The sequence below is a fragment of the Globicephala melas genome, chromosome 10 (assembly GCF_963455315.2).
Source record: "Globicephala melas chromosome 10, mGloMel1.2, whole genome shotgun sequence".
In the NCBI taxonomy this organism is placed as follows: domain Eukaryota; kingdom Metazoa; phylum Chordata; class Mammalia; order Artiodactyla; family Delphinidae; genus Globicephala; species Globicephala melas.
This window is the reverse complement of record NC_083323.1, coordinates 40174684-40194546: the sequence shown is the minus strand read 5'-3', so window position 1 is coordinate 40194546 and position 19863 is coordinate 40174684. Positions and strand designations below refer to the sequence as shown.

The 19863-nt window shown below is 38.0% G+C and overlaps 1 protein-coding gene across 7 annotated transcripts in view; it reads left to right on the top strand.

The window, feature by feature from the left end:
* The window catches only part of NAV3 (neuron navigator 3), an 835795-nt gene that overhangs the window by 662475 nt on the left and 153457 nt on the right, over positions 1–19863 (top strand). For 6 of the 7 annotated variants that reach the window (XM_030866220.2, XM_060305657.1, XM_030866222.2 and 3 more), the window contains 2 exons: positions 3359–3474; positions 19699–19807. In XM_030866220.2, coding sequence (XP_030722080.1) covers positions 3359–3474; positions 19699–19807 — 225 coding nt within the window. Of the gene's footprint in view, positions 1–3358; positions 3475–12017; positions 13346–19698; positions 19808–19863 lie in introns of those variants that run through there. The other variant, XM_060305661.1, reaches the window with a different exon arrangement.

Sequence of the window (19863 nt, the reverse complement as noted above, 5' to 3'; positions counted from 1 at the left end):
ATACTTTTTTATCAGAGGGTGGGGACTTAGACAATGGAATTGAGTACTAGGTTTCATACACTGAGAAAGATAGCCGCACACTGAGAAATATTTTTTAAGATCTGTATATTTGCAGCAAAGAAAAAAGTCTACTCCCAAAACACATTCTGAATATTCTTTTGCTCCATAGAGATTTTCCTAGAGGGAGATGCTCTGCATCTTTATAACTAACATAGCTACAAGTATTCTGGTTCCTGTAATTGCTCTGGTCTTGTTCTAGTAAAAATCAGTTGGCATTGGGCTTTAGACAGCCATCCCAGTGAACTACTTTATGTGACTCAGCATCTGAGAAACCAGTCTGTGAATTCTGAGCCTGTATGACTGTAGGCCAACCCTGGCTCCCAGCCAGTTCACCCAGGCACCATGCCTCTCTGAGGCTTCTTGGCAAGCAGCCAGTAAGCTTTCCCTGGGGTGTCCTATCTTACTACATACTCTCCATTTAAATGGCTTCAGCAAGTAACAATCCTTAGAAATCTTCAGAGGAATTTTTTCCCCTCGTTCATGGACATTAGGCTAAGGAATAAGCCAGGGAGGTGCAGTGGCTCACAAGAAAAGAGCCCAAGTGGAAGAATAGATGATAATGAACTTTAGAAGTGAGTGGGGAGGGGCAATAGACAGGGGACATAGGAGACCCTGGGGGCCAGAGAAGAAAAGAAACAGCCCAGAGAGCCGGATATATTCCCCACATTATAACGTTGACCAGAATCCCACATGCCTCAGGAGAATGCCTTTCCAGGCCTTTGGTAATAATAACACTTGAGCTCACAATTATTTTGTGAGGAGCATATTTTTCTTTGCCTTTTACACATAAGCAAATTGAGGTTCAGAGAGGCTAAGTCACTTAGCAAGGTCACATGAGTTAATAACTGTTTAGCGAGAGAGCTAAGTTTTACAACCAAATGCAGAGCATGTACCATTATACCGTGCTTCCTTCTGTATGTTTTACCCAACAATGACACTGTTTTATGATCACTACTGATAAGATTTATACATTCAGTTATCAAATATTTGCAGAGTGCAGCATATCTGCTAGACATGTGGCTAGGCATTGGGGTGCAATGATGAGCTTAAACATCAAGAATGGACTCTAGTTTGGAAGATGAACATTTATCAAATAATTACACAAATGTCATGTTACGAGAGTATGAAGTGCTCAAGATAGGTACAGGGAGAAATAAGTATTTGTAACTTGGGACTTCACCTGAAAATTTGGAATTGTTCTTTAAGAAAGAGTCACTTGAGCTGAGACTTGAAGGGAGAAATTTAATTGGATGTCGTGGGAAGGAAAATATTCAAGTAGAAAGGACCTGTTGAGGCCAGGAGCTATAGGATGTGGGTAGAAGATTCTTGTGACCACAAGGGAGAGAGATAAGGGGAGTCCAGTGCAAGATGACACTGGAGAGGCAGACAGAGATCAGACCATGCAAAGCCTCTTAGGCTCCCTAAAGGTTTCACCCAGGGGCACTATGAACAAGGACCAGGTTTGTTGGGAAAATATCACAAGTTCAGTTCTGTACAAGATGGGTTTGAGTTATCTCTGCGATAATCAAGAGGTAATGTCTATTAGACAGTTATGATTCACATCTGGAATTCAGAGAAAAGTTCTGGGTTAGAGTTTGAATTTGGACTTCATATGTGGATAGGCAATCACTAATACAATGGGTATGTTTGAGATGGTCTGGAGAGACTGTACAATGCAAACTGGAAGAAGCTTAGGATATTGCTTTGAGGAACCCCCAACTTTTGCCCTTCTTTTTTACTACCGACAACCATGACATTTAATGATTGGGTAAAAGAGAACAAAGAGAAAAAAAGTAGCATCCAGAGAGAATGGGGAACAAACTGGAAAATTTTTATTGTAGAAGCCAAGGAAGGAGAGTTTCATGAAGGGAGGAATGGTCTGCTATTTTAATGCTACCAAGATATCAAGGAAGGTGACGACTAAAAACGTCTGTTGATGTTCACAACATTAAAATTTTTACTGGCCTTAATGGTATATCCTGTCATTCGAACGGCATGTCCTCTTCTGAATCTTGCTGTGTTCCTTATATTTAGTTTTAAGTTACAATAAGCTAGGAATGTCTGGAGGTCAAGGCACAGCTTTGTATGAATTCTTGCATTAATATGTCAATTCCTATATACATACATACATACATACAGCATATAGTTTTCCATGATTTATTAAAATCCTAATGAGCGTTTCAGAGTTTTTAGATCCATCAGATAAATAGAAAATATTTCTGGCATCAATGATTACACTTTATTTTCTCTCAAACAAAACCAGGATTTAGAATAAAAGTAACATAGTAAGCGAAAATTGATTTAAAGATTAACTGAATTTTTCTTTCACGTATAAATATTCTCTTTAGATTTTTTTAAAGTAAGAAATATTTAGTGATCACTTGCCATGGTCCAAACTCAGTACTAGGAATGGGACTCCAAGCAAATGAGATAACTATAAAGAACAAAGTCCAGTGTACAATGCTGTATTGTCTTGTCTCCTTCTTTCTCTTGTAGTTCACGCTGTGGACTTTCTAAAGATGTGGTGTTTTTGACCAAATATATGTAGATTTTGAAGCTGCATAAGGAAAGATAGTGCCTCTTAAAACGTTTGCCTGTGCATAAAAGGAAGAAGCAATGCATGAAGATTGGAATATCAAAACGTATGCAGTCCCTCTGTGGAGTGCTTTTTATTTGATTAGACCTACTCTTTACATGTTAATCACACACACAAATATATACCCATGAACATATATACACAACTATAAAACGTATTATAAAAGGGGGTTGTCAGAATGAGAATTTGTTTTTGATTGACTTTAATTTTTCTGAAATCAGGACATCATAGTGACATTTACAGCCCATAGCAAAGTCAATATTTATTTTACTTATACTTTGTTTTTTAGGATATATTTTATAGAATGTGCATGGAAAAAATAATTTTAGGGGTGTTTTCAGTGCTTTTATCATTCTCAGAAGAACACAGTTTAGCCAGACTTCCTCTAAGACAGCAAAAAAAAAAGGAATCTTTTCTAGTCTTTTGCCCACAAAAAGTGCAGTCAATTATTGGTAATTACAAGCTTTCAAACTTAGAAAAGTCTAAGAAAACTGATTTAATACCTCACTACAACTTGGGTTGTATATGAAAAGTAAGGAAATTCTCCTGTAGATAGACAGCTTTGGAATGTCCCAGACATAAAGAAATGCTCACTTACCTTCATAGAAAACTTTCAATACATTGATTTCTTCTTGTACTAGAGAACTTTGATGAGTCGCTGGTGACAGCAATTGGTATTTCTGTCTTCTTGGTTAATTTCAGAGCACATTCAGAAAATGAAGGTACCTCTTTACCATCTGCCGATTCCTGTACCAGTCCTACTAAGATGGATTTATCATACAGTAAGACAGCTAAGCAGTGCCTAGAGGAGATATCCGGTAAGTGACCTGATTGGTGGGTAGGTCAAACTCAGAATTTTTATGATCTCTCCATAAGTCTTTTTATTAAATCATATTTATGCTATACTGTTTTCCCTTAGGCATAAATGGACTGTGTACATTTCATGCTTCAGAGATGCTTAGGTATTTGACTGTTCAGCTTAGAATGGTCTCTTTGTTGCTCTGTAATGAATTCTGTAAAGAATGGTAGTGCTCTCAGAGGCTGAGATTTTAAGTCATGGTTGCCCTCAGTCTAATTGAATACTATCAGAGAAGACCTGGAGAATCTTCTATTGTTAATAAGGCAGTTCTTGAATATATCTAGAGATTTAAAAAAATACTAATGATCAGATGGCAATGTAAAATTTCCAAGGCCTCCAACCCTGCTCTGTCTACAATTCTGTGTTATTTTGAACATTTCTACATAGTGGCTCCGAATGTGTGTTCTGGGAAAAATCTAATTATGGAAATATTTCATTATATATAAATAATGTAAGAAAAATGACATGTACATACTCCAGACCCAATTTGTCAGATTCTCAGCTTTAGTCCACTATTTTTCCTAGGATCCGGATAAGCCTAGGCACATATGGAAGCCCTCTGGTATAATTTTATTATATATAGGTCCATATGGACCTATATAATGTATAATATAGGAACTAAGTAGGCTCTTAACGTGATATACTGCTTCCAAGGGGAAAGACAGTTTAAGAACATTTTATGTGTTTCCAAGTATAAGAATGCATGGCAGTAGAGGTATGTCTTTTGGTCCAATAAGTCTCTGACTCAGCCCTTGTATATTCCTAAGGAAAAAACGAAAAGAACTATTTAAATTTTAAAAATTACTATAGTACTCCTAGAACTCAAAGTATTGCTCTGAAGCTCATGAGCATAGCCATATCACAAATTTGGAGGTTAAGAAACTTCCTCACTTAAGCAGACTTGAAACACTTCGGCGAGCATTAGCAGTTACCGCAGTATCCATCAATGGATATTGACAGCAATGACAGCACCACATCCCAAGGGTTCCTTCTGGAATTAACATCAGTGGTATCATAGGCTTCAGAGTTTTCATGTGGAGATGACAGTGGGCCAGTTCAGGGTAAGGGCGGAAATGGTAATGCAAGGCATAACTATAGGGATACTTGTAGATTTTTCAAGCACTTGGAGGAAGTGTTGGTTTTCCCTGGCTCCCGAGAGCCCCTTGGTGAATGATGATATGTATCTGTATTGTGACTAGATATTATTTAAACATAGTGTGGAACGTTTCACACATTTCTTTACTCATGCATGTCTTCAATTAGTATCACTATGCCTACAAAATACTAGAGCTCAAATCTGTAGGAGAAAATGCATTTAAGTACACTTTGAATTCTAATTATGTGATTTTCACAAAGAAACCTTGTTTTTCTGGAATTAGTATATCGCTTAGTATCTCTGATTGAATCAGCAACCCATGTTTGATCTTTTTTCCTCCAGTTTCTTATTCTTTTGACCATTTAATCATTTTTTATACATCCAATTAATATTTCCATTTATGTAAGTCACATCATTATGTTATACACCTTAAACTAATACACTGCTACATGCCAATTATATCTCAGTAAAACTGGAAAAAACATTCTTAATTTCCATTTAATGTTCTGATTTTTAATAGAATATTTGAAAGTGAAAAATAAACTAGACTTTAACATAATACAATAGTCTGATGGATTTATTAGAAGGTATAATATTAATTTATGTCAATAAGTATTGATATAGAATCATAGATTTGAATCTATGATTTAGATAGAAATAAAAGAAAGAAAACAGCACATAAGTGCTGAAATGAGGCTTATCTGATTATGTCATTCCTACGATCATTTGTTTAAAATGAGTCTATAGTGGAGTACCGAAAATTTCTCTCAATGCAAACTTGAGATTTCATGAAAGAAAGATATTTATGATTAGAAAGCTATAAATTGAGTACCATAATTGGAGAAATGTAGATGAGAGTATACTGGTGGACCAGTGATGAGAGGATGACAGTCATAGGGAAGCAGGCCAGTGACAAGAGCAGAGCTGGCATACCCTGGCCTTTCTTCTAATGATCTTGCCTTCTAATCCCTCCTTGAGCTACTTATTCTCCTGTTCATACCCTATATCTGGGCACCGTCGGAATCTGCAGCTTCTCTATAATCTCACTTCCATGCATCCCACTCTTGTTGATGACATCCTCCTATCCTTTCAATGCCCTTCCTTTCATTCTCTGACTCTGACACTGGTCCTACTAAGATTTGCAATTTATTGATGCCACCACCATTACTTACCCTCACCAACCTCTACATATCCTTTCTTCCTTCCTTAATCAGATGAATTCCTGTAGTGACTGAATGTGATTTTACTTTTACATATACCCTTTACTCCCTTACACCTCTTGCACTTCATTGTTCTCATTGGATGAAACCACAGACCTAGTAACATTCAGGTCTCCACCTAGTCCATACCAGCAATGAATGAACCTGGAGAAAAACACATCACGTGTTGATGTGATTCGCTTTACATTCTTGGCCACCAACTTCAAGTGAGTAGTTAATGCTGCCCGGCAATCATTCTGTATTTCTCTGGCGCATTTACTCATTTTTTGTCATCTAAGAACTTGAGATTGTTCTTAGATGACAATTTTATACCTTATCTCTTCTTTACAAAGCTACAGTGCCATTTCTCCCATCCTTTCTCTTAACTGATGACCTTGATGTCACTAAAAAAATTTAAGCAGAGAGAAAAGAATTTCACAAACCCCTGCCACCATATCTACCCATGTACGGCATTTTATACCTATTTACTTCACTTTTCCTTGGATTACTTTCTTTTCTACCTTATCTCCCTCTATACCAAACCACTCTCTTTAGCCCCACAGGATGCTGCCATCTCTGCAATCTTAATTTAAAATAAAACAAAACAACTTTCCTTGACCCCTTCCACAGCTTTCTTTCTCTATCTAATTTCTCTTGTTGCTACTATATTCTGGCTGCTAGGGAAACCACAAACCACATGCACACTTGAATTTAATGCCACGTCTTAGACTAGCCCTTAGAATATTTCTTCAAAGACAGCATGAGATATGAGCAGGTAAGTGTTCTAGGAAGTAGAAAAAATTAATCCTGGCCTCTGCACTGCCATTATTTTGTTGTTTGCATTGTCCCTTAGTTCCCTTTTTTGTGAGGTGACTGTAGTGATGCTTAATAAACTCAGGATTATTGTGAGATACGGTTTTGTTCTTCCATCCATCTTTTCAGTAATCATTGCCAGGTACGTTATAAATGCCAAGCATGCCAAGGATTGGGAAAACAAACATGACTAAGACATGAGTTCTCCTATGGAGGAATAAGAGACAAATAAACTTTAACACCACAAATAATTGAATTACTAGATTTATGGGAACAACTAACTTAACTGTAAAGATTTATACAGGGCCTAAAAGAAGATCACACGTGTGTATAGTAGAATTCTAATGGGTAAAGAAATCAGGAAATAATATTTCAGGAAGAAACAACTTCAATGGAAGTAATTTGAAAAAAAGATTTACTTGTTATTTTTGTCTGTTTCTTATTGTAAAAATGGGTACTTTTGGGATTTTGGTAGCTCAATGATTTTCAATGCCAGTTTCAATGCCAGTGCTACTGTTGAAGCCTTATTGCTAAAGGTTGCTGTGGGGACCTCAGTGGGGAGTAAATCTGTCCTGTTCCCCAAGTGAAGTAGCCTAAATAATAGAGAACTCTGATGGAGTTAGTCTTGGCTGGATAAGATCCAGGTTTTGTGAATTTTTGAAGCCTATACAATTTGGAGGAGCCTGGAAATAATTTAAAAAATACAAAGTTACATTGGCTCAACTAAGTTAGAAGCTCTGTATATTAAACACCACTGGCTTCACAGTAGACGTACCTTGATGTCCTGGTATCGTTTTGCCTGACCAGAATCCATTGCTGCGTCTGCTCATAACAGCCCCTTGATTTTCTTTTGGGGAACCATAGCCCCAACAATCTCTGTTCACGTAGTTCAAATGAAATTGACCCAAGCAGATCCAATCAGAACAACCCATCCCGTTGACCACAGTGACTCTTTCAGGAGTGGACAACTGACCCAATTCAGTTCAATCAGAACCAATGAGAGTCAGTCTCAGAACTTTTCCTGGCTGTTAGGAAAGAGACACTCCGTTTTTCCACTAGACCTGAAGCTAATCAGAAGAAAGCTTGGAGCTGCTGGCAGTTACCTTCACCCTCGAGTGAAACAAACGTAGAGAAAACAGAACCTAAAGCAGAAGAATATTAGCTCAAGGTCTTTGTAGAAAATGTCTGAGCCCCTGAACAAGCCACGTCAGAGACTCTGTCTCCCTCCTTCCCTGCACTTTTCTGTTGTGTTACCCAGGGAAATCCCTTTTTGTACTTAAACAAATGTGAAAAGCATCCCTATTGCATGACCTGTGAGATGCATGGCATGTAAAGATCTATGATACTGTTAAGGAGAAAACTTGAATAGTTCACATTGAAAAGCAGATTTGTTAGGAGGCTTATTAGCTCTTTACATTTCCTCTATGCAGTAACTCATTTGAATTTATAAGAACAGTGTCTTCACGATTAAATGGTAGCAGAAGTTAAAAACGTAGTTAAATTGTGGTGTGAAGATAAGTATCAGAAATGAGTTACACAATAAAATGGCATATGCTGGAGAAAACTCAAGACTTTTACAATTTGGAGACCTTTTATCCCTCCAAAGTCTTTATGTATCTCTCTCAAGTTTCCCATTATTTGTCATGTTCTTACAGGAAACTGTGATATTTACCCAATCTGATGATGGTGGGTCTATTAATTATTACAGTCAGGTGATATGCATTATATAATTTGTGACAAAGACCGAGTGAGCTTCTTGCTTCCAGCCTATCCTTAAGATTCATGCCATGACCTCAATATTACAAGTCCAGCTGAACTGATGGTTTAGATTTTACTGCTTTGGCTTGGGTTTTATTCTCTCATTCATTGACAAAAAGAATCTGGCTTCAGAAACCATCCCTTTCATCAAGTGCCAAGAGATCCTGCCAAATGCAAAGTGAGCTTTGTTTTTCATTCCACTGGAATCATTCAGAAAGTTTTTAGATTTTTTTTAATACATAGGTTCACACATGCCCCTTGTTTTGCATAAGACCGTCTACCAACGTGTATAACATTTATTTAATCCACTTTTTAACCTTTATCTAGAATTTATATTCCACTGAAAAATGGTGATAGATGCCAGACTGAATCAGAATCAGTGAAGCCAATATGTCATTTGTAAAAAAGTAATTAAATAATTGGATGAATTCAGGAAATCATTTTAGAAGTAAGAATTTAAATTGAACAGAGAGATAAACTAATGGTTACATGTGTTTTTTTCTGACTTCCCAGACTTTGTATTGAATAATGGGAAGTATTTGGTATTTAAGACCTGTGTAAATGATCCCTTATTTTGCCTTTATCTTGGGTGTTTATAAGATTAAGATGATCAAGCTCAGGTCATTTTAAATCAGTTTAGATCTTTTACTTAAATAGCTACTTTGTAATTATGTTTACTAAAGAGCTCAAAAGCATTCCTTTTCAGAACATTATAGTAGCTCTACTTTATGTGAGGTCTTGGCTAAATTAGAGCGATTCACATTTTCAGTGTTGATTGGGCATATTTGTCTCATACACCGAGGCTTCCTCCTCCACCTTGTGTAACATACATTTCTGATCATGCTCTCTGGAGCCCGCGAGCCACAACTGCTGAAGCCCACGCGCCTAGAGCCTGTGCTCCGCAGCAAGAGAAGCCACTGCAATGAGAAGCCTGCGCACCGCAATGAAGAGTAGCCCCCGTTCGCCGCAACTAGATAAAGCATGTGCGCAGCAACAAAGACCCAACACGGCCAAAAATAAATAAATAAATAAATAAATCTATTAAAAATAAATAAATAAATAAATCTATTAAAAATAAGTAAATAAATAAACGATTGAATACAAGTAAGTATAAATACACCCATGTATGAATGTACACCCAAAGCAAGCAGAGATAACTGCCTCTAGAGAAGCAATAACTGGGTTCCCTGCTGTTGTTCAAGGTAAACTTAAGGACCCATGTAGTTGTTCCCAGGGGAAAACTACAAGTTGACAATATCTCTAAACAAAGAAACAAGCAAAAATGCCCTTTTGGTGCTTTTCTCTGTTCGGGTTATATCTTCAAAATAGCCAGCCTCTCGCTGCTGTCTCCACTGGACTTAGTCCCTTCCTAAATTCACCCCTACAGCTGTGTTATACTTTTTACCCAGTGAATCAGAATGGACCATGTGATTTCATTTGACCAATGACATGTGAGTGGAAAAATGACATGGGCCATTCTTGAGCAGAAGCTTAGGTTTCTTATCTCTTTTTCCCTCTGTCATGATATCAACCTATCCTAGACTGAAGTTGCTCTTTCAATATGGGTCTTTGTATAAAGGGTACCTGGATCAGAGCCACAGCCAACATAGAGTGGACATTAATGTGAGCCAAGTGCATCTTTGTTTCTGTAAGCTGCTGAAATTTCTAAATCATTTGTAAATACAATATAACGTAGTCCAAGCCAGAATTTCTCAACCTTGGAACTATCAACATGTAGTCTGCATAATTCTTTGTTTGGGGAGTGGGGTTCCTGTCATTATAGGGTGTATAGCAGTATCATTGGCTTCTACCTCTCAGATGTCAGAAGCACCACACCCACCTTTGTGACAATCAAAACTATCTTCTGATACTGCTGAATGTCCCCTCGGGAGGACCCAGTTGAAAACCACTAGTCTCTAGTCTCACTCTAGAAGTTCTCAAAGTGGGGTTCGTTCGAGAGCTAGCAGTATCTATATCACCTGGAAATGTGTTAGAGATGCAGCGTCTCAAGCCCCTTTCAGACTAACTGAATGAGTAGAGATGGGGCTGGGGCCCAGCAGGCTACGTTGTATTAAACCCTCGGAGAGATTCTGAACATTCAAGTTTGAGAACCACTGGTCTAAGCTGACTGGTACACAAGTATCCTTGTATAAGGAGAGGGCATCTTTATTGCTTTCACTTATAATGCTCAAGTTTAACTTTTGATGCCTAAAGCGTAAGAATTCCATTTTTTGTGAATCTGTAAGACTTTAGAGGATGCTGCTTGTGTCCTTTAGTGTAATACATATCAAACACATTAAAGTTTCATAACCTTAACAAATTTACTCTAGTCTTATAATCTGCTGATTTACTGGATCACAATAACTCCAAATGAAGAAAAAATCCAAAGTGAGGTAGCATCTTGATCTTTTGAAAAACACTTTATAAAATGATGTTTTTAGAAGGATAATTGTCAGTTTCTATGATTCAGCCTTTGTACCCTCATTTTATTTAAGCACATTTTGTATAAACATAGATTATTTTTGAAGAATGAAGAATTGAGAATCAGTATTCATAATTCACAGGTTTGTTTAATTGCAAAAATTTTTATCACGAATGATTGCCCTTCCTTCCATCTAATACCCTTTTACATATACCCTTGAGCTTGAGCATAAGGAATAATTAACTTTGCAAAGTAAGTTGTTATCATATGTAAAGGTATAGGCAGTGTACATTATAATGCTAATTTACATAGTTAAAAGACTGAGCATTCCCCCTAGCTGAAGTTAGCAACAGGAGGTTAAAAATCAGAATTAATTTGATGATATTAGCTCAGAAAATGCTACGGAATTATATCAATTTGAATGACACGAATATTTCAATCTATTTCTCCTTGCTGCCCCCTTTTAGTGAGGAATGTTTATGGGCAGAAAAATCTGAAAAGCTTTTCCTTGATGCTCTTCTCATTAGCTCTCAGTGGTACATGGTCTCTACTATACCTGATAAGTGTTTTAAAAGTTTTCCTAAAATCAGAATTTCAGGATGGTAATTATAACCAGTACAAGATAAATATAAGAAATTTACCCTTTAGGTTTTCTGCTTTTTATCAAAATATTAAAGAGCTGATTGTACAGTAATAGGTTTATGGAATAGACTAAGAAAAATGCTCTATGTCAGAAAACATAATATACATTTTATGGGTTTTGTCACATCATTATCTTCAATGTACTTGGCCATCAACTTTCAATTATACGCTTTGAGTGAAAATATTCATTCTCAAAAAGAAAAAAGAAAAAAAACCGTTTGAGGTTTTTTTTGCGCTATTTTTGTATAGGAATAAATCTTGATTTTTATTGTCAGATTAGGATTGTACTAAATACCTTCAGAATAAAAAGCCCTTGGGTTTGTTCTTTAAAAGAGGAGGTGAAGTCTTTCCCTTTAAAGCATTATCTGTCTGCCGGCGGAGAGTGTCACGCTCCGTTTTTTAGGTCCTTTACACTCTTGAATTTGATTTGTGCTTTTACAGCACAAATCCCAACATTCAGAAGACAGATCTGCCTGCTTCAGCTGCCTGCAGCTACAGAGAATTAGTCTGTCGTTCTCTGTCGTGGAGTGTGTGTTATGTATGTGAGTGAGTGTGTATGTAGTGTGTGTGTGTTTCTCTCCGTATCTGAGGCGGGGTAGCCGAGAGTGATTTAAACATGCATAGGGTTAATCGTGGAGCATCTCATTCAGGCTTGGCTTTGAAACCTGTGGCATGCTAGGCTGGACAGCCGCTTCTGTGCCTCTGTTTTAATTTAGCAGGATGTTTGCTGCCATGGCAGCCAGCAGCATCCACTGCAGCAAGGAAGAGCCATAGATCTGAGAATGCAGGTGGAATACTAAAACATGAGAGGCGCGTGCAGGGCTGGCTTCAGTGCTTAGTCTGCTCTTACGGGGCTCTGATGTGGAGGCTCTACATGCTGCACCCTGTCAGTTCCTCTAGAGTAAAGGGCTGCAGACCCAGATAGATCAGTGAAGGGCTGGTGAGAGACAGGGGAAAAAAGCAAAGCCAGAGACATCGCTGGTGCTTCACTACCTCGCGTTTGGGAATACAGAAGCGATAGAGGGAAATGTGGACCCATCGCCCTGCTGAGACATGTGATTGGATAAAGACTGGAAAACGTAGTTGGCTTCCTGTGCTACTTTTCAGCTGGAGCAGTGTCTTTGATGAACTCTTTTCTGCTTCTGATATATACAAGCAAAACGTTTGTAAGTACTGCTGATGAGGGGCATGACATGGCAAGCTGAATTGTGGGCAACTCATTGATTGTACTATAGCTCTAGAATCTAACGTGAATGTTTGAGCCTTGCCTGAGCTTTTATTGAAGTGCAAGTGTTAATTAAAACCAAAAGGGCCAGTTGGCATCTCAGTGCAGAAAGACAATATGAAGTCCAATTGAAAAAGAAGAAGCCAGTAAGGAGAGCCATGCAGCGGCCAGCTGAACTCTCTGTGTTTCAGAGCAAAGTAAGGCCAAAGGGAGCTTGCCTTCAGAAGCAAAAGTCTCTGACCAATCTGTCCCTCACCAGTGAGGGGGAGAGGCGACCCACTGTGCGCATTTCCAACTGGTTTGGAAATGCCGCCAAGGCCAGCCAGAGAGAATCCAGCTATGCAGAGAGGCGCTCTCTGTCCAGATTCCTGTCAAGGTCCATGCAGTCCCTGTACCACACCAGGGGCCCAGGGGCCTGGAACCTGCTGCCCACCAGCCATGCAGGCAGTGAGAGCTTAGAAGAGTGGTCTTCCGGAAAAGGCTTGGAAGGTGAGAGTGATGAAGACAGCCGGTCCGAAGATGAAAATGTGTCCTCCAGGCCTGGCAGCATCGGCAGGAGCTGGGCCGAAGAGGAGGGAGAAAGCTGCCTACGGGAAGGCACAGCTCATCTGGACGAGGATGTGATCCTAACAATGCTGGGCGACCTGGAACAGGCCCTTTACACTGACTTGTTAGGTAAGTCGGGTCTGCTCCTAAAAGGAGGATGGAATTTTCAGAAGCTGCCTCTTTGCATAAGCCAATAGCTTCTGTTCTTCTGACTGATGGTTTCGAAACCGTAGTTACTCAAAACAATTTTAAATTCCTTGTTTCTTGAAATGATTGTCTTCAGAAAACTGAACTGTGAGAACTAGTTGTAAAGTGTATATGGAGAAAGTAAATAGCAACCACCTGCCCTGGGCATTATTGGCCTAGAGTCTAGTACACTCTAGACATCCATAAATAAGTGTTAACATTTTAAAACTCCAAATTTGTTTTTTACTTAGTCATTAACGGGGCCTATTTATTCAACTTCCCTCAAGGCGACCTCACCACAGATTTGGAATGAAGAATGAAGGACCTCGTGGGTAAATTTTTTGTAGAGTCAGGTTTCTTCTGCTGCCTCAGTGGTGTCTGAATAGATGGCCTTGTTTGTACCTCAGTGACAAGTACCATACATTCTAGTTATACTTGAAATGCAGAGGCCTCTTCTGACAGCTTTACTCACTTACTTTTTTTTGAAGTGTTGGGCAAAAAATACTTCTGAGTGTGTACATTATAACTATTTAAATTACTATGTAGATGCATGTGAACTGTTCTGATACTTTACAAAGTAGGCCTGTTTGATGACATGATTCTTAGGAGTAACTTCTGATAATAATCTTTAATCAGATATGACAATGTCTGAAGTAATTCTTCAGTCTTGCCACCTGCCTGAATAGCTAAACTGTATACGTTTTCATTGTTATGTCTAAGTTCAGCGCTCTACTGTAGCATATTTATATCATGCGGTGCCTTCTTCAAAAAGTCATAAGCATTAAACCATTGACCACATCCTCTTTTATGTCAGTGTGTATTTCCACAAAGAACTTCATATAGGACTCTTTAAATTTGAAAGAATTAAACCAGACCAGTGATCCCTTTGTTTCTGATTCATACAACTGAAGCCAAATATAGGTTTGTTTTTATTCTCTGTGTAGACCCTCCTGTTACAAGAGGTTTTATGAGATTTTCTGGAATCTTAGTGAAACAGCTTTAGAAGAAGAAAGCTTAGAGAGACAGCAGAGGTGAATATCGCTCAATTTTTCTTGTTAGTTTAGCTTTAAAAGAGTAATGTTTCCACAGTTGCGGGAATAGTGATTTCTGAATCTGAATACACCAGGTGCTCAGACACTGAATATTTACTTCTTCACCATTGTGTGCTTTCCGTGATGAACTGCTTCTCATAAAAAAAAAAAAAAAAAAAAAACTCTGCATGCAGTACAAAGGCAAGAGGGGGAGTCTTAATCCTTAAGAATTTTTTTCGTTTCTTGATCCTCTGCAACGGTAGAATCAAATAATATTTGTCCTTTGCCTTGAAAATGGTAGCATTTATCTTGTTCTAAGTACCTCTTATGTAAGTATTTTCAAAGATATGACCAGAGTAAAGTCCCCTGAAAGCATGTGTTGGTCGTTCTGTTAAATGATAGCATGCTGTGGCTGGGTGTGTATATGACATACGCCTGTTTGTACATAAATAACTTGGAGCATTACTGTCAGAGGGTCATCTCTCAGTAGGTGTCTGTGTATTCCGTGGTTTTTAAACTGAGCATCTGCTAATTTATTTATGGGATTATTCTCCTTAAGGCTTTTTTCTCCCCCAGCATATGCCAGTATTCAAAGATGCAAATGAGAAAGTAAGAGGAAGAGTTTATTCAAATAGCTCTGATATGAATAATCATATCAGGATAATGAAGCATTGCAATGCAATTCCCTAAATAATGATGCATGTTAAGTTGGTAAATATATCCAAGCCCACAGCACACAAGAATTGCAGGATTTCTGCTACGTGCTTGACTAGGTTCTGCTTCTGACTCAAAATGGCTTCTTCCAAGTTAGTTTTTAGGCAGAGTTCCCTGAGTTCAACTCTTTATTCTTGGATATCCTAATAAATCAGACAGAGTAGGGTCTGTGCTATAACTATATAGGAGAATATTTGAAAGGTAGTGGTAAAGCTGTTAGCCATATTTTGCTATTTTTCCCCCAAAGTGTCTGGTTTAACCTGATGAGTTGAAAAATTTTCTATCCAACTCACCTTTGGGGTCATCCACAAAACTAGGGTGATTTCTCCAAATAAATCAGGCAGCTGTACTCTAAAAAATAACATTTGTAATATAGCTGGTGTAGAGGACATAATTCTCTGTGAATCAGGTTCATTCATATGTAATTTGATTTCCTCCTAAAAGATGACAAAGGCTGGCAGTGTTATTAATTACAGTGTGTGTAATTGAAGCTTGAAAAGTAAGGGCAGGACTGCACAGATTAAATGGTCTGTCTGCCATTAAGTAAAAACGCAAAAGCACCAAACTGAGCCTGTTACTCTGTCCTAATAGAAGAGATGTTACAAGCAAAGAGAAAGTAGTTTGCACTAATGTGAAAAACTCAAAGCAAATTGCAGAATATGCCGTTCTGGAAAATGTGTGTAAGCCCTTACTATTTTGTCTGACAGGAGGCTTCTTCCAGGAATAATAGCTGGCTTTGAGATTATAAAAGTGAAAGGGGACACATTTTTGTGACTAAATTTCTCATGTGCATTTTTCTGCTAACTTTTATTTGTTACTAAGTGTTTAATGGTATTTGCGCTTCTACATTTGGCCTTTTCACAGTTGTGATTCCCTCCCTGCCCCCATTTCTCTATTTTTTTATGGGATTTGGATACAAATTTACAGGATATTTCAGGCTTGTGCAATCCTTAGGGGGGGTTGTAAGTGCATTTAACTTTATCTTGCCTTTCGTGGGTCATTGAGAACATTTGCTGCAAGAAATTTTGATTTGGTTATTATCTTTCCTGACATGAATGAGGCAGCAATTATGTTTTGCTCAGTAAGTGTTGGGAGGAAAAGGTCCATTTGTCTGATTGTCATGAGTGGTGCAGTGTCATGAGTAGATGTCATGAGGAGAAAAAACAATGGAGAGAGAGAGAGTGATGGTTCTGAAACATGAGGGAAGCTGTATAAAGAAACACTGGATTCAATTGGAAGAATCCAAGGATCTAAGATGCCTGTTGGATTGGAAGAAGGAAGTTTAGAAGGAGATAAAGAAGGTGTTAAAAAATACTGAGTGAAATGGAATGTCGGAAAATACACTGTTCTTAAAGTTTATGTAAAAAAGATATTGAAAGTAATTCAAATATCAGTGTTACTAATATTATGCAATTGGCAAGTAGTTGAGATGCAGCTTGATTACAAAGTCAAAGTTCTCCCCAAAGGAAGGGGCTAGGAGATAGGAGATAGGGAGCTTGTAATGGTGTATTTTTGGAACTTGTGTAAGGGCAATGACTTGCCTTCCTTACTCCCTCCAATAAAAGTCATCTCAGCACTTTCTCCTTTAAGACTTTTCTCTTACCATCACTTAGAATCTTAGGCTTCTCTACTGTGTGAAATCTTAGATAAACTACTGTATATTAGCTTTAATGTGTCTCTAGTTTGGTCTCATCCTTCACTGTTACTTTTGCCATTTTAAGTAAAATCTCTTCTTCACCTCTGCCTTTCCTTTGACTGTAATGATATTTTTTTCTGCCCTTCAAGATTTTCCTTACAAAGCCTTCTTTTTCTTTCAGCCTACTGCCAGATTGTTTGGAAATAAGAGGTAGACTTCTTTCTAGCCATTTCTCAAATATGCTGTGTTATATTTATGAGGAGAAGGATGGGAAGAATTTCCAGAGAAAATATAATTAGAGTCTTAAGGGTTATTAACAGTTCTGAATTTTAAAATAATGTTAATCTATGAGGTTAGAAATTGTATGACTTGAATTAGGGTTAGAAAAGTTGTGCCATGTACAACATATTCTTATTTCTTTTTTTTAATTTCTTTTTTTATTGAAGTATAGTTGATTTACAATGTTGTGTTAATTTCAGGTGTACAGCAAAGTGATTCAGTTATACACACACACACACACACATATATATTCTTTTCAGATCATTTTTCCATATAGGTTATTACTAAATATTGAGTATAGTTCCCTGTGCTATACAGTAAGTCCTTGTTGTTTATCTATTTTATATATAATAATGTGTATATATTACTCCCTCCCCTGCCACCTTTCCCCTTTGGTGACCATAAGTTTGTTTTCTCTGTCTGTGAGTCTGTTTCTGTTATGTAAATAAGTTCATTTGTATTATTTTTTTAGATTCCACCTATAAGTGATATCATATGATATTTGTCTTTCTCTGTCTGACCTACTTCACTTAGCATGATAATCTCTAGGTCCATCCATGTTGCTACAGATGGCATTATTTCATTCTTTTTTATGGCTGAGTAATATTCCATTTGTGTGTGTGTGTGTGTGTGTGTGTGTGTATGTGTGTGTGTACACACACACACAGGGAAGTTAGGGAAGTTTTTCAGTACTTTCTAAATCTGAAATAATAATACAGTTATTAAGCATTTCAATCATTCAAATAATTGGTAAATTAAAAGGAAGAGATTTGCAGACTGGCAGCAGAGTGGTGGTTGTTTTGGCAACCATTCAAGATGAAAGATAATGAACAGTATAGTAGTGTTTGGCTGAAGAAGAAATTAGCATTTGTCTTTCTGAGGGGCTGCCATGGTAAAGTGATATAAAATTATTCATTTGGTTTCAGAGCCATTGCGACCCCTGGGTGGAAGTTAAATGGGGGCAAATCATTATTCGTCCTCAGAATTGTTTTTATAATGAGACCTAATTGGCCTAATATTGGAAAGGGTCACCTCTTACTGGAGAGGAGGAAGCCTTTCCAATCTTGGAGGTTTTAGGCAGAGACCCATGGCCACCTCGCTAGTGACACAAAGAGTTTTCCCTCATTGGCTGAGAGGTGAGGCAAGACAATCTCTGAAGTCCCCATCAACTCTAAGACTCTACTATAGATGTTAAATGTGTGCATCTGTTGTGTGTGGGTTTTTTTTTAACCTGGCGTGAATATTGTGGAAGAAAAATGAACAGGTTGAATATCTCCCTGTATTCTTAAAACTGATGGTAGATATGCATCTTGACTTGTCTATGTGACAGTTTTCATACTGGAATTTAATACATGCCATTTTCTACCTTCACTTTTCCTTCTTTTTTTCTTTTCCTTCCATCCCTTCTGCATTCCTTTCCCTTCCCTACCATCCCCTCCTTTGCCATCCTCTTCCTTTTCTTTCTTTCCTATACCTTCTCACCCCTTAATCCATTCATTCCCCTTCCTTCCTTCCCTTTTTTTATTCCTTCTTTCTTTTTATTTAAAATTCCTCGGGCTTCCCTGGTGGCGCAGTGGTTGAGAGTCCACCTGCTGATGCAGGGGACGCGGGTTCATGCCCCGGTCCGGGAGGATCCCACATGTCGCGGAGCGGCTGGGCCCGTGAGCCATGGCCGCTGAGCCTGCGCGTCCGAGCCTGTGCTCCGCAACGGGAGAGTCCACAACAGTGAGAGGCCCGCGTACCGCAAAAAAAAAAATTCCTCATCACTGGACATCCTGCTGAGTCCAAATTGAACAGAATTAAGACTATGTTTCCTCTCCTTCCTTTCCATGTTGTTCTTACTATCCAGATTCACCAATCTCAATGGCCACTGGCCTGGGAATTATTACATGGCCATAAACAAAATGGTTTAATGGCACCTCTGTCCCCAAATGACAGATGGAGGTTGAACAAGGCCAACAGTTGTCACCCTGGCAGAGCTGTTTATTTTATGTGTAGACTTATTACTGGATTAGATGCCTAAGACTTTACTGGCGCTCTGGTGTCACATGTGGATATTTTGGTTCCCTGTAGAAAGTGGAGAAATAGTTTAAAATAAAGCTATCCAATTCTTGGATCTTGGTTCATGAGTCTAATAAAATAAAAGACTTAAAAAGATATTGCGTCTATGAGAAAAGGCCTCTGTCTGATCCCCCAGAGTATAAATGTATACTTGCTACATAAGTCAAGTTTGTCTCAGCTATTCTGAGCACACTTTGAAATAGGTGATTATGAAAGCAATTAGGATCCAGATAGTTTCAGATATTTAAATTAAGCTTAGAAACATGGAGCACTGTACAGTATATTTCCAAATGACTCTCTCATTTTGCAATGATTAGGGTCATAGACCTACGAAATACTGTTGTATAATCACCACTTCAGATTATTACTTGTAACATTACATTTGTTTCTATTCACATTTTATTTGTAGAAAAAAATTATAATTTCAGATAATAATAGTCATTTGGAATTTTCTACCTATTATTTTACTTTTGCGAAAAGGAACTCATATCTATATCTATATTATAATTATTCAGATTATTCACAGGACAGTAAATGGCATGAATAAAAAACTTATTATTATGTTACTTTTCTAGGTGAAGACCCTGAAACAAGAAGAATGAGAACAGTTAAAAATATAGCAGATTTGAGGCAGAATTTAGAAGAGACTATGTCCAGTCTTCGTGGGACCCAGATAAGTCACAGGTCTTCTTCAATTCTGCCTATTTGGGGGCCAATAAAGAAAAAATTACAATTTAGCA